The sequence below is a fragment of the Podarcis erhardii genome (assembly GCF_964252035.2).
Source record: "Podarcis erhardii genome assembly, chromosome: 3".
In the NCBI taxonomy this organism is placed as follows: domain Eukaryota; kingdom Metazoa; phylum Chordata; class Lepidosauria; order Squamata; family Lacertidae; genus Podarcis; species Podarcis erhardii.
In genome coordinates, this window is record NC_138507.1 from 103,940,415 (window position 1) to 103,953,152 (window position 12,738).

At 44.8% G+C, this 12,738-nt stretch overlaps 1 protein-coding gene across 1 annotated transcript in view; it reads right to left on the reverse strand.

Moving 5' to 3' along the window:
- Positions 1 to 12,738, reverse strand: part of SRBD1 (S1 RNA binding domain 1) — a 184,053-nt gene that overhangs the window by 145,681 nt on the left and 25,634 nt on the right. Inside the window, exons 10-12 of the mRNA XM_081854587.1 lie at positions 8,603 to 8,706; positions 5,814 to 5,921; positions 1,627 to 1,784 (exon numbers count right to left, since the gene is read on the reverse strand). Of these exons, the coding sequence (XP_081710713.1) occupies positions 1,627 to 1,784; positions 5,814 to 5,921; positions 8,603 to 8,706 (370 nt within the window). The remainder of the gene's footprint in view (positions 1 to 1,626; positions 1,785 to 5,813; positions 5,922 to 8,602; positions 8,707 to 12,738) is intronic.

Here is a 12,738-nt window from a genome sequence, read left to right on the forward strand (position 1 = left end):
ACTATGGTTTGTTGAAACAAGCCAGGATCGAGCCTTAGTTTATGAACCCGGCTTGCTTACAAACCATCGCTTAAACTAACCAGTGTTACCCAGTTCAAACATAACCAGGATCTCTAGTTACTTTAAAACAGGGAGGGGACGCTTCCAACTTCTGCAATAGCCACATCAGAGGAGAAAAGAAACACCGAAGCCCAAAGCTTATTCTTGTAGGGCTGAGCCATGATTCAGTGTTGCATCTAAAACAAGCCATTCTTTTAGGAAAGGCTTGTAGCTCAGTTTTCAAGACGGCAAAGATTTGTGTTGCATGTCTCAACAAAATGAGTTTGGAGAAGGACTGCAGCTCATTGGTAGAGCATCTCCTTCGCAAGCAGAATGTCTCAGTTTTAGGGCTGGGATAAACTCCTGCTTAAAACCTAGAGAGCCACTGCCAGTCCATGCTGACAATATTGAGCTAAATGGACTAATGGTCTGATTCAGTATAAGGCAGCTTCTGATGTTCCTATTAATTCTTGGCATTCAACCATCTTCTTCCAAGTTTACATTCAAGCATCTCCTTAAACGCATCTGTGTTTTATCCTGGCTTATCCTGAATCACCTTTTATTCCACTGTGTCTTCCCTTTTACTTTACTGTCCCTCCCTTGTTCTCTAATGTGCCTAAAAGGAATCATGACAATGGAAGGAAAGTGGAGATAGCAGTAACAAAAGACCGAGCTTCTTTCTTTTGAAATTCCCTGCCAAAGGGCTAGATAAGTCCAGAATGCATTGGGCTACAAACTATTAGAAATTAAACTACTGTATTTTTCGCTCTATAAGACGCACTTTTTCCCTCCTAAAAAGTAAGGGGAAATGTGTGTGCAGGCTGCGCAGCTATCCCAGAAGCCAGAACAGCAAGAGGGATCACTGCACAGCACTCCCTCTCGCTGTTCTAGCTTCTGGCTTAGCTGTGTGAAGCCTCTTCAGGGCACGGGGAGCCTTCATCCTGCTGCCCTGAAGAGGCTTCGCGTGGCTATCCCAGAAGCCAGAACAGCGAGAGGAATCGCTGTGCAGCGCTCCCTCTTGCTGTTCTAGCTTAGCCCCTCAGTCCCTTCCCCCACCTCCCGGAAAAGCTCCCAAGAGCCGCGCTCCCTTTAAAGAGCCACACGGAGCATGTGTGCGGCTCTTGGGGGCTTCTCCCTCCTCGGTGAAAAGCCTGTAAGCGCCGCACAAACGCTCCGCGCAGCTTGTGAAAGGGAGCACTGAGCAGAGCCTGGGATGCGTACAGGCTCTGCTCAGCGCTTCCTTTAAAGAATTTTTTTTCTCTTGCATTCCCCCTCTAAAGACTAGGTGCATCTTATGGAGCGAAAAATACAGTAATTCTTCTATGCCTTTGCTTCGCCATCCCACCCCCACCCCCCATTTGCCTGGGGTTTCCCTCTTCTGCTGAGCAGCATAAAGCATTAGCTTAGTATAGGGTAGCCCACGTAATGCCTTTCAGATGTTGCAGGATTCCTATGACCCCAGCAAGCATAGCTAATGGTCACAGAAGATGGAAGCTATAGTCCGACACCATCTGCAGAGCATGATGTTAGCTACACATATCCTGATAACACAACCAGTGCTTCTCACAGCTGGAGCACCACACTTACTGGTTGGTGAAATGATGGCCAGTTTGCAACCATGTTTATAGCCAGGATCAACTCCCATCAAGGTCCGTCCTCTTACAGGGCTCATGAGAAGCAACTGGCGGAGGTTCCTTCCGAACATCATTACAGATTCCTTCTCTGCGTCTGAAGTCAGTTTAGATCTAAGAAAGGAGTGTAGCAAAAAAACAGAGTTATTTCATCACAGGCAGGCAAAACTGCATATTGGCTTCCTCACACCAACACTCCATTGCCCTTTTCCGTTGAGAGCCAGTGTGGTGTAGCAGTTAAGAGTGGTAGACTCGTAATCTGGTGACCTGGGTTCGCGTCTCCACTCCTCCACATGCAGCTGCTGGGTGACCTTGGGCTAGTCACACTTCTCTGAAGTCTCTCAGCCCCACTCACCTCACTTTGTTGTGGGGGAGGAAGGGAAAGGAGAATGTTAGCCACTTTGAGACTCCTTCGGGTAGTGATATATCAGTAAGCGGGATATCAAATCCAAACTCTTCTTTTCCATGACTTTTCCATCTCTCCTACTCTTACTTTTTAAGGAGCAAACACTCCCCCCCCCCAGTCTGTTTTGATGCAGCGTGGATGACTGCATACAAATGCAGAACATGCATTTGCTCTGAAAGACAACACTTCATGCTTGTAATTTTTTAAATAAAGTTAGTTTAAAAAGAATGTATAGGAGAAACTGTTCAGGCACTTGAAATTTGACAGTACACTTACTGTGGACTGTGACTCAGCTTTTTCATTGCCTGAGTGAATTACATTTTCAGAGAAACTCTGCTCTTGCTTCAAACTTTTGCCTCCTCCTTACTTGCATCTATGGCAGAGGTGAAGAGCCTCTGGCCCAGGGGCCAAATGAGGCCCTTTTTGTCTGGCCTTTGAGACTTGTCACAGGCCATCAGCCGTAGCCAATATAGTGCCCTCCAGATGTTGTTTGACTCCAGCTCCCATCACCCCAGGCAGCTTGTCCAATGGGTCAAGGTGAAGGGAATTGTAGTCCAGCAATATTTGGAGGGCATCACATAAGTACTTTACAGAAAGGAATCAATTATGTGGAGGTTGCATTCCGGGTCTTTCCAGCCACTTCCAGGTAGCTGTGATGCGTGCATGCACATGTGTGTCAACCAGGCGCATGTACCGTATTTTTCGCTCTATAGGACGCACCTGACCATAGGATGCACCTTGTTTTAGAGGGGGAGAACAAGAAAAAATAATTCTCCTCCTGTCTGCTCAGCGCCCCTTCAACGAAGCAGCAGGAGAAATGGGGCCCCTTCCATTTCTCCTCCCGCTTGGCTGAAGGGGCGCTGCGCAGCTCTCCCTCTCTGCTGAAGCCAGGAGCATCTTGCTCCCCCGGCTTCAGCAAAAGGAACCCGAAGCCTCCGGAGCGCTGCGCTCCGAAGGCTTCAGGTGGCTATCCCTGATAGCGCTCCCTCTGCGCTTCGGAGGCTTCGCGTTGCTACCACTGAAGCCAAGGAGTCTGCATTCGCTTCATAGGATGCACACACATTTCCCCTTAATTTTTGGAGGGGGAAAAGTGCGTCTTATAGAGCAAAAAATACAGTAAATTGGTCATTGCCTGTACAGATTTCTCCCGGCTCCTAAACAGTGTTTTGCTTCTACAACTTATTCCTTCCTCTCCTCTCCCCACATGCCCCTCTGGGAGGTCCTCTGGAGCCAACTTAATGGCACGTGGATGACTGTAGGGGAAAGAAGAGAACGGGAATGTTTCATTGCTCAGCTGGAAGTCTCCTGTGCTAGCTGGACAAAGGCATTGGATATCTGTGCGGTTGAACTATTCGTTGTAGATGTTGACTGCTAACTAACAGGGCTACTGTTGAGAACGTAGAAGGTGTTGTTTTTAGAGAGAATGTGGATGGGTTGGAGATCCTGAATGGTGAAATTTCAAATAAACAATAACTCTACATTTTTTTTAAAAAAGCCTAAAAAGCTTTTAATTCCCATTTCATTTCTGCACCGCCAAAACGCCACTTCACCTGGTTACAAAAGCCATTATATTGTCATTGGTGAAACAGATTGCTTCATAGTCTAGTCAGTACAGCAACCGTGGCAGAGTTGAGCCCAATATTATGACTATGAGGTCATTAATTTAGGAAGGGGGGGGGAATGACAGCTAAAAAGATACTTATAGCTAGAGCAATTAGCCTCCACGAATCCCTCCAGAGAAGTATGAGAAATGGGATTAGAGCGACATGATGGAGCACATTACCGAAACAGTGATTGTGAAATGGATACAATAAAACAATTTTAGCAGCATAGCAGTTTGCATCAAGACCATTATAACCATCTGATGTATTACTCAATATGGGGGGCTCACAATATGGTGCTGTCATTAAAAATGTTAAGGAAATTGCCGTTTGCATACACAAACTGTCAAATTTTTCCCCCATTTACAATGCATTTTTTGATCATTAAGTTATTTCCCACCATGCTAGCTGCCAGGGGAAATGTGTCTTTCAACTTGCCAAATTCTTTTTTTGCATATTCTTGTGATCTAAAGAACAAATCAGGAAACCGTCGCTACTAAAAGAGCATGTGTTAAAAACTCTTCAATTAGATCGATCCTACACAGATCTACTTGGAAGTACAGCTTATTGTTAGATTACTGCAACGTGCTATACGTGGGGCTGCTTCTGAAGACGGTTTGGAAACTTCAGATGGTGCATTTCAGAGGCCAGGTTGCTCACTGGGACAAGACAGTTTGAGCATATGTTGCCCTGCACTGGCTGCCAATGAGTTTTTACCTACAAAGCCTTAAACAGCTCAGAACCGCAATGCCTCAAGGACTCTCCCTATATGAACCAACCTGGGCTCTACAGTCTATGGTTCATTTTTATGTGCTTCATTCGCGAGAGGTCCAGAGGGTGGCAACACAAGAACGGGCCTTTTCTGTGGTGGCTCCCCACTTGTGGAAAAGTTCTCCTCAGGGAGGCTTTCTCGCTCCTTTGTTGCTTATCTTTAGCCACCAGGCAAAAATAATCCTCTTCTCCCAGGTCTAATTAAACAACTGACCTTTCAATTTTTAATTTGGGGGGGGGGACTTTTTTGTCACTATGGTATGTATTTATATATTGTGAACCACCCTGTGACCCTCAGAGGAAGGACAGTATAGAAATCAATCAATCAATCAATCAATATTGATTGCGGCAGGGCTTACTTCTGAGTGAGGACTTAGGCATCAAGCAATCTCCTTCATGCAAGATACTGAAATATCACAATGTCTGAAATAAGGATGGAGCTATGTGGAGGCACAGGCTGGATTCACAGAATTTCCTGCATCATCATTTTTGCATAGCGCATGTGTGTGTACACACACACACACACACACACACATCATGATGCACGATATATTGCCAGGTAAAAAATTATGAGGGATGCGGGTGGCGCTGTGGTCTAAACCACAGAGCCTAGGGCTTGCGATCGGAAGGTCGGCAGTTCGAAACCCCGTGACGGGGTGAGCTCCCGTTGTTCGATCCCAGCTCCTGACCACCTAGCAGTTTGAAAGCATGTCAAGTGCAAGTAGATAAATAGGTACCACTCCGGTGGGAAGGTAAACAGCATTTCCGTGCACTGCTCTGGTTCACCAGAAGCGGCTTAGTCATGCTGGCCACATGACCCGGAAGCTGTGTGCGGACAAACACCGGCTCCCTTGGCCTACAGAGCGAGATAAGCGCGCAACCCCAGAGTCGTCTGCGATTGGACCTAACAGTCAGGGGTACCTTTACCTTTAAAAAATTATGAAATAAAAATATCACAATATGGACTTCAAACCAGTTTTGGACTATACAGTGGTACCTCAGTTTACAAACTTAATCCGTTCCGGAAGTCCATTCTTAAACCGAGGCGTGCTTTCCCTAACGAGGCCTCCCGCCACAGGTGCCCTTCCAACATTCAGCTCCTATTCTTAGACTGAGGTAAAGTTCTCAAACCAAGACACTATTTCCGGTTTTGCAGAGTTTATAAATCAAATCGTTCTTAAACCGGACTGTTCTTGAACTGAGGTACCACTGTATATCGCTATATCACCCAGTCCCAGTGAGAATTGCCTTGCTGTATTTTTTATGAAAGTGCTGCTTCTAAAAATTTAAGCAAATACTTTTTATTTGATATTCCTACATCACGGTACCCAAGGCAGTTTACAATCCATAAGGGTGTTGCTTTACCTGAATTCTCTGCAGAGAAGTGGATAAATAAGGCGCTTGTAGGAGTCTTCTGTTGAATAACGTAGAAGCTCCATTAATTCAGGCTGTGCATAGGCCTTTGGTCTCCATCTGTGCACCAAAATGTTTAAAACTAAGATTATTTGGTAACATGTTGCAAGTGTAACCTGCTGAAAGCCATACTATAGCTTCAGCAAAATGGAATCTTAGCACAGGGTTTACAAAGTCCATCACAAATACCCTCTTTATGGGACTTGGAAGTCCTTGAAACCTGCAGACTAACTTCTTCTAAGAATATGCATACATACAAGGCGGTTAACAAAATCTGTGTAACAGAAGCCAAACAGATGACAAAGACTTGGGTGACGACTATCAACCAAATTTATAGGAAATTAACTCAAGTGTAACAGCTTGAAACAGCTTGGCCAAGTCCAGAAGCAGCCAAGGGCACTTGTCACGATTTAGAAGCATGGTCAAATCTTCAGGGTCACAGCCAGCACCTATTGGTTACCCAACGTGTATTTTACGAGCTAACTGTCAAGACTACAAGAGAGATAAATGGAAAACTGGCTACTACTTGCATGCATGCATCAATTCATTTTACAGTGGTGCCCCGCAAGACGAATGCCTCGCAAGACGGAAAACCCGCTAGACGAAAGGGGTTTCCGTTTTGGAGGTGCTTCGCAAAACGAATTTCCTATGGGCTTGCTTCACAAGACGAAAATGTCTTGCGAGTTCCTGCGGGTTTTTTCCCCTCCCCCCCCCTTTTTCTAAGCCGCTAAGCCGCTAATCAGCTGATCCGCTAAGCCTCTTAACAACTGATCCACTAATCCACTTATCAGCTGATCTGCTAAGCCGCTTATCAGCTGATCCGCTGATCCGCTAAGCCGCTTATCAGCTGATCCGCTAAGCCGCTAATAGCGCTAATCCGCTAAGCTGCTAATGGGCTTGCTTCGCAAGACGAAAAAACCACAAGACGAAGAGACTCGCGGAACGGATTCTTTTCGTCTTGCGAGGCACCACTGTATGTACATCTGTTTAAGATCTTCTGTTGCTTTGGATTTCCCAGACAGAAGTTTGACTGACTGCTGCTTTGGGTTTTCCCGGAGAAATCTTAGATCTTCTACTGCATTAAGTTTCCCCAGCACTTAAGAGTTCAAATAAAAACAGTCAACAACAACTGCTAACCCAGCAAGCATACAAAACAACAACAACAACCCCAAGCAAATCCAGGCAACTATTGCTGTTATAGCCAAAGGTCAATGGATGGAAACTATGATCCAGATAGTCACCAGGTCAAGTCTCATCTAGCCACAAGGGGGCCTTCAGAGTTCTACCAGCTTCAGCCTCAACCTTCTCCATGCAAAATATTATTGCATTATACAGATGATGTTATTATCTTGGATCTGATCCAGGTTTCCCCCGTCTCCATGCCCAGTGCTCTATTTGCTAGCCAAGCCAGCAGTTACTGTTCCAGTTTACTTTGCAGGGCACATTCCCATCGCAGGGTTGCCATGTGTCCTTTTTTTCTAGGATACATCCTCTTTTCCAGGTCTGGTTGCCACATGTACTCTTTTCCCCAGACATGACCTTTTTTTCAGGATTAAAATTTCTGTCTGGGTGGATTTTTGAAATTTGGCACAATACAGTAACCCAGAAGAGAATCACAACTAAGCAGCATCTTAAACTAGCTACATACTGTATGAATCCCTTCTCTTGTGGCTGAACTAAAAGGACGCTGGCTCAGCTGCAAGATCTTGGAGAAGGAATCTGGGAGTGCAAGAGTTAACATCCCCGTCTCCTTCAGGAGAGTCCATATGTACATGTAGTTTAATAAATTGTTCTGTGCATGCTTATGTTCACAAAGATGCAAACGTGAGCCCAAATACTTTCATGTGGCAATAATACATATTATTATTATTATTATTATTATTATTATTATTATTATTATTTTGTTGAAAGCTAAGAAGATTGCTACTAGCAATATATCACAGCTTCTATAGCCGACGTATAGTAGGGGGTATTTAAAGTGAGAGTCGTCAAAGTGATCCATAGTTAGAAGTAAAGTAAAGGTAAAGGGACCCCTGACCATTAGGTCCAGTCATGGCCGACTCTGGGGTTGCAGTGCTCATCTCACTTTATTGGCCAAGGGAGCCGGCATACAGCTTCCGGGTCACGTGGCCAGCATAACTAAGCTGCTTCTGGCAAACCAGAGCAGTGCATGGAAACGCCGTTTACCTTCCCGCCAGAGCGGTACCTATTTATCTACTTGCACTTTGACGTGCTTTCGAACTGCTAGGTTGGCAGGAGCAGGGACCGAGGAACGGGAGCTCACCCCGTCGCAGGGATTCGAACCGCCGACCTTCTGATCAGCAAACCCTAGGCTCAGTAGTTTAACCCACAGCGCCACCGACATACAGTAGGGGGTATTTAAAGTGAGAGTCGCCAAAGCGATCCATAGTTAGAAGTAGAGTCGGCAAATGTGTCCTCGTTTTTGCTCTTCCAAATATGGCAGCCCTACTAGATCTAAAGCAGCAATAGCCAATGCTGCTCCCTCAAGGTATTGCTGGGTTGGATACAACTCCGGTCAACTCTGATCATTGGCCATGTTGGCTGAGTCTAATGGGAGAGACTCCAACATCTGGAGAGAACCACATTGGCTACTCACTCCCAGCTTAAGGTTTTTAGACTAGTCCAAAAGTGTAGGCCCAACATTTATAAATTCACACCGAGAAGGGAAATGCATTCAGCGAACCCTGATCAGAAAAACGAATAAATGCCCTCATACAGACCTTGCATTTACACACCACCTACAGAATTCAAACTTCACACCGTCAGGAATGTTGACCTTCACTGTCAGGACTTTGAGATTCTCCCCTCGGTTAATGGCTAGAATCTAAACGGCAAATAGAAATGGAGAACACATATGAAACACATAACAGGCAGGGAACACCTTCAAAACCACAGTGAATCTATTGATCTAGTGACTGTGCTGACTGCAGGGGGACCCATAGTTTCACTGCTTATAAGGCAGCTTCGTATGTTCACATGTGAAAGTGCTATTACAGCTGTATTTTTGTTAGTTGTTCAATGTGCCAAAATGGCTTCCATAGGACCAAAACCCAGAGATGAATGAACTATGTTTTCAGTGGGTTGTGTGTGTGGGAGGGGGGTCCTCAGTTTTGCCCCTCCCCTAACTTAGCAAAAGCAGAGTTATGCAAAACTAAGTATGCAAATCAAGAGAAAGAATGTATATGTGGTCGCCTTGCATAATGTATACAGGATGTAGAATCCCGTTTTTGCTAGACCAAGTTATGGATTACCTAGGTGTAGAATTTTAACTTTGTTTTTGAACCACAGGGTATACACAGGCTTGAGTCCTGGTTTGTTTTTATACAGATCAATCAGCTAACTCTGCAATCTTTCTTTGCACATCAGATGTAGGGGCAGGTGTGCACAGCTTAGCCAAAAGGGGAGACCCAACAGGCCTCATTTTTATTTATTTTACTTAGGAAAATATTTATATACCACTAAATCATAGAAAAACATTGAAGTGGTTTACAATTATACCTACATCTATATCTACAGAATAAAAACACATATGGGTTTAAAATCAGAAACCATCAACTAACTATTATGGAAAGATGTTATCTTAATTGCCTGCATAGAAAAGTTTTCAACAGGCATCTGAAGGTTGAAACTGAAGCCACCTGTTGAATCCTTACTGCCAGGACTGGGCCAATGATATTAAAGGCCCTACTTCATATCAGTGTCAGAAAGGCCTCTCTGACTCAAGGGACAAGCAATGACACTCCTGCACTTGACCTCAGTGGCTGAGAAGGGATATAAGGGTTCAGGGAATCCCTAAGGTACCCTGGAGCTAAGTCGTTCAGGGCTATGTAAATGAATACAGGGATCTTGAACGTGGCTCAATAGCAGGTGGGCATTTACTAGGCCTGTGGGCCAGAGATTCCCCACCCCTAGGCTAAATTAAAAAGTGTATTCAGAGTACATAAGCTCCACAGGATGCTCCAAGTCACATAAACCCAACTAAGCGACTGGGTTGCATGACATCTGGATGGCTGCTAAAATGTATTTAAGTACTTTTCATGTATTTAAGTACTTCCCCACCTTTCAGTGTGAGCTGCTCTCAAAGTAACAAAGATTCTCCCCTGCCCTGTTTATACAGGGACAGAGAGAGAGTGTGTGTGCTTCAAGGCTGTGCGGAGATTTAACCAAACTGTTGTCACAATCCCACTTGACCCAGACAAAATGGTTTGGAAACCCAAAGATCATCTGAGTACCACCTAAAGGGTCAAAGGAACCAGAAATGATCCCAACCAAGGGACCCACCTCATGGATGTCTCACTTGATAACTACCACCCATCTCTCTGACCACAACCCAAGCTCTGCCTTGATCCCGGATTCTCCCACTTCATCCCTTGGGCCTCCAAAGCAAAGGCAACAGCAGACCCAGTAGGAAGGCCTAAGTCAGCATAATAATGCCTGTTTGACTGCGACAACAGGATGTCTGGACTAGATAGGCTAATAGCCTGATCCAGAAAGGCTCTTCTTATGCTCTTATGGAATAATAACATTTCCATGAGATGATAAGTATTCATTTTAACTGTCAGCAAAGGGGGGGAAAACAATGATTGCTATGTACGTGGAAATCCACATGCTCCCGAAAGTTAAGAAAACCATACATTTCCGATACATTAGACGTGCAGAGAAACCATTAAAAAGCTGTTAAAAGTTGACATTCCTGTGTTGCCGTGCATGTTGATGTATGCTACGGGCCCTCAGCCCTGTCACAAGCAAGCTTGCTGTGTCAATCACGAACTTTAATTCAATCACTAGCTAACTCAGACATGTCACATATGTTAAACACAATGGTCTAAAAATGACCTGGGGGCATCGCACCAATTTATATTCCTCAGCTTTCCCTGTGCATGTTGACATACCAGGCCTGACATATCATTGAACAACACAGCAAATAATAAAAATTACATGTGAAATGTTATAGCATCAGGTACCTTGACTGCCAAAGCAAATGCTCTCATGCAGGAATTAGGAGGGCACACGTTTCCCGAACGAAAACAAAACACTTTCATGGTTATTCCACACTGACAAGGGTGTGTGTGTGTCTGTGTCTGTGTGTCTGTGTGTCTGTGTGAAAGCTAAAACAGCTATCTGGAGTGAAATCAAAATTATGTTTTTCGGCAAACAACTTCGTCAGATACAGATATCATTGCTCCTGACTCACAGGGGTTTTCCCCAACCAATGCCCCCATTTCCAAGGCCATATAAACAAACTAGCTTGACAAACAATGGCTTGAAGAAGAGCATCTTCTCATTAATAGCCAACTCTAACCTCGATGAGCCAAATTTAGCTTGGAAACTAAGTATCTGTAGAAAAGTAAGCAAGTTGCCATCCCCTTAGGCCAGTGTTAGAAATTAGCCAGGCGCCAGGTGCGTTTTGCTATTGGTGTAGGTCCAATTGTGACTATGTGGAGATTTTTGGGAGCCAGGTTGGCAACCACAGTTCAGACACCTCTGCCTTAGTCCATAGATAATGTCATTTCCATCTCAACTGGGTGTGTTTCTCCTCCTTCCGTACTGGGACAAGTGAATTGTTCTTAAGAGGAAGCTAGAGTCAAGTAATGTTGAGATCATAGAATCGTCAAACCATAGCATTGTATGGGACCCCCAGTCCAACACCCTGGCGAACAGACATTCCACTGTGGCGATTTTAACTGATTTTAACTAGGTGGCACTTGGCCCCCAGCTCGTATATCTGAGCTTTCAGCATTGCCTTAGGCCTCAGTGAAAAGGGGTTGGTTTCTTCTTTGGTGATCACTCATAGTCAAGTAAGATTGTCTTCCATAAACACGGTTTTTGCAATGAGTCCGTAAGTGACTGTGGAGGCCAATTCTTGATCCACACGTCCTTCCACAGTGGGGACATTGGTTCCCGGGCGGGAATTGATCACGGTGTGGATTTGCCAAGCGTGCCTTCCTCCTAGCACATTTCTCTCTTGCATCCTGAGTTTGAGTGTCTTCAATGCCCATGACACCTTTGGTAAAGGCTGTTTTCCAACTGGAGAGCTCGCAGACCAGCATTTCCCAGTTGTCAGTGTTTACACTACTTTTTTTTTTTTTTTTTTAGATTTGCCTTGAGAAAGTATTTAAACCTCTTTTGTTGACTACAAGCATTACACTTTCCATTTTTAAGTTCGGAATAGAGTAGTTGCTTTGGAAGGCGATCATCAGGCATTCGCACAACATGACCAGCCCAACGAAGCTGATGCTGAAGAATCATTGCTTCAACACTGGTGATCTTTGCTTCTTCCAGTACACTGATATTAGTTCGCCTGTCTTCCCAAGTGATGTGTAAGATTTCTCAGAGGCACCATTGATGGAATCTTTCAAGAAGTAGTAGATGGCATTTGTAAGTGGTCCATGTTTCGCATGCATACAGTAAGGGTGGTAGTACAATAAGCTTGGTAAACAAGTATTTTGGTTTCCCTGCAAATGTCCCATTGCCTTAGGCCTCAATGAAAAGGGATTGGTTTACCCATATAGAAAGCTCTACTTGATCAGGCCAATGGCCCATCGAGTTTACTATCCTGTTCTCACAGTGGTCAAGTGGATGCTTATGGAAAGCCTGCTTATGGGAAGTGGATGTTTATGGGAAGCAGGACTTGAGCACAGCAACATTCTCCCCACCTGTGACTCCAAGCAACTGGTTTTCAAAGGCAAACGACCTCCAATACTAGATTGGGTGGCCCATCTTTCAGGGGTTTTTTAAGCTGTGATTCCTGCATTGCAGAGTTGGGTCCCTTCTGTAGTGGAAAACGGGCAAGAAAAATCGAGGTGCTGCAGATTTGGCTATGTGCAGGCAAACCCTTCCTGTGAGTCCTCGCAGG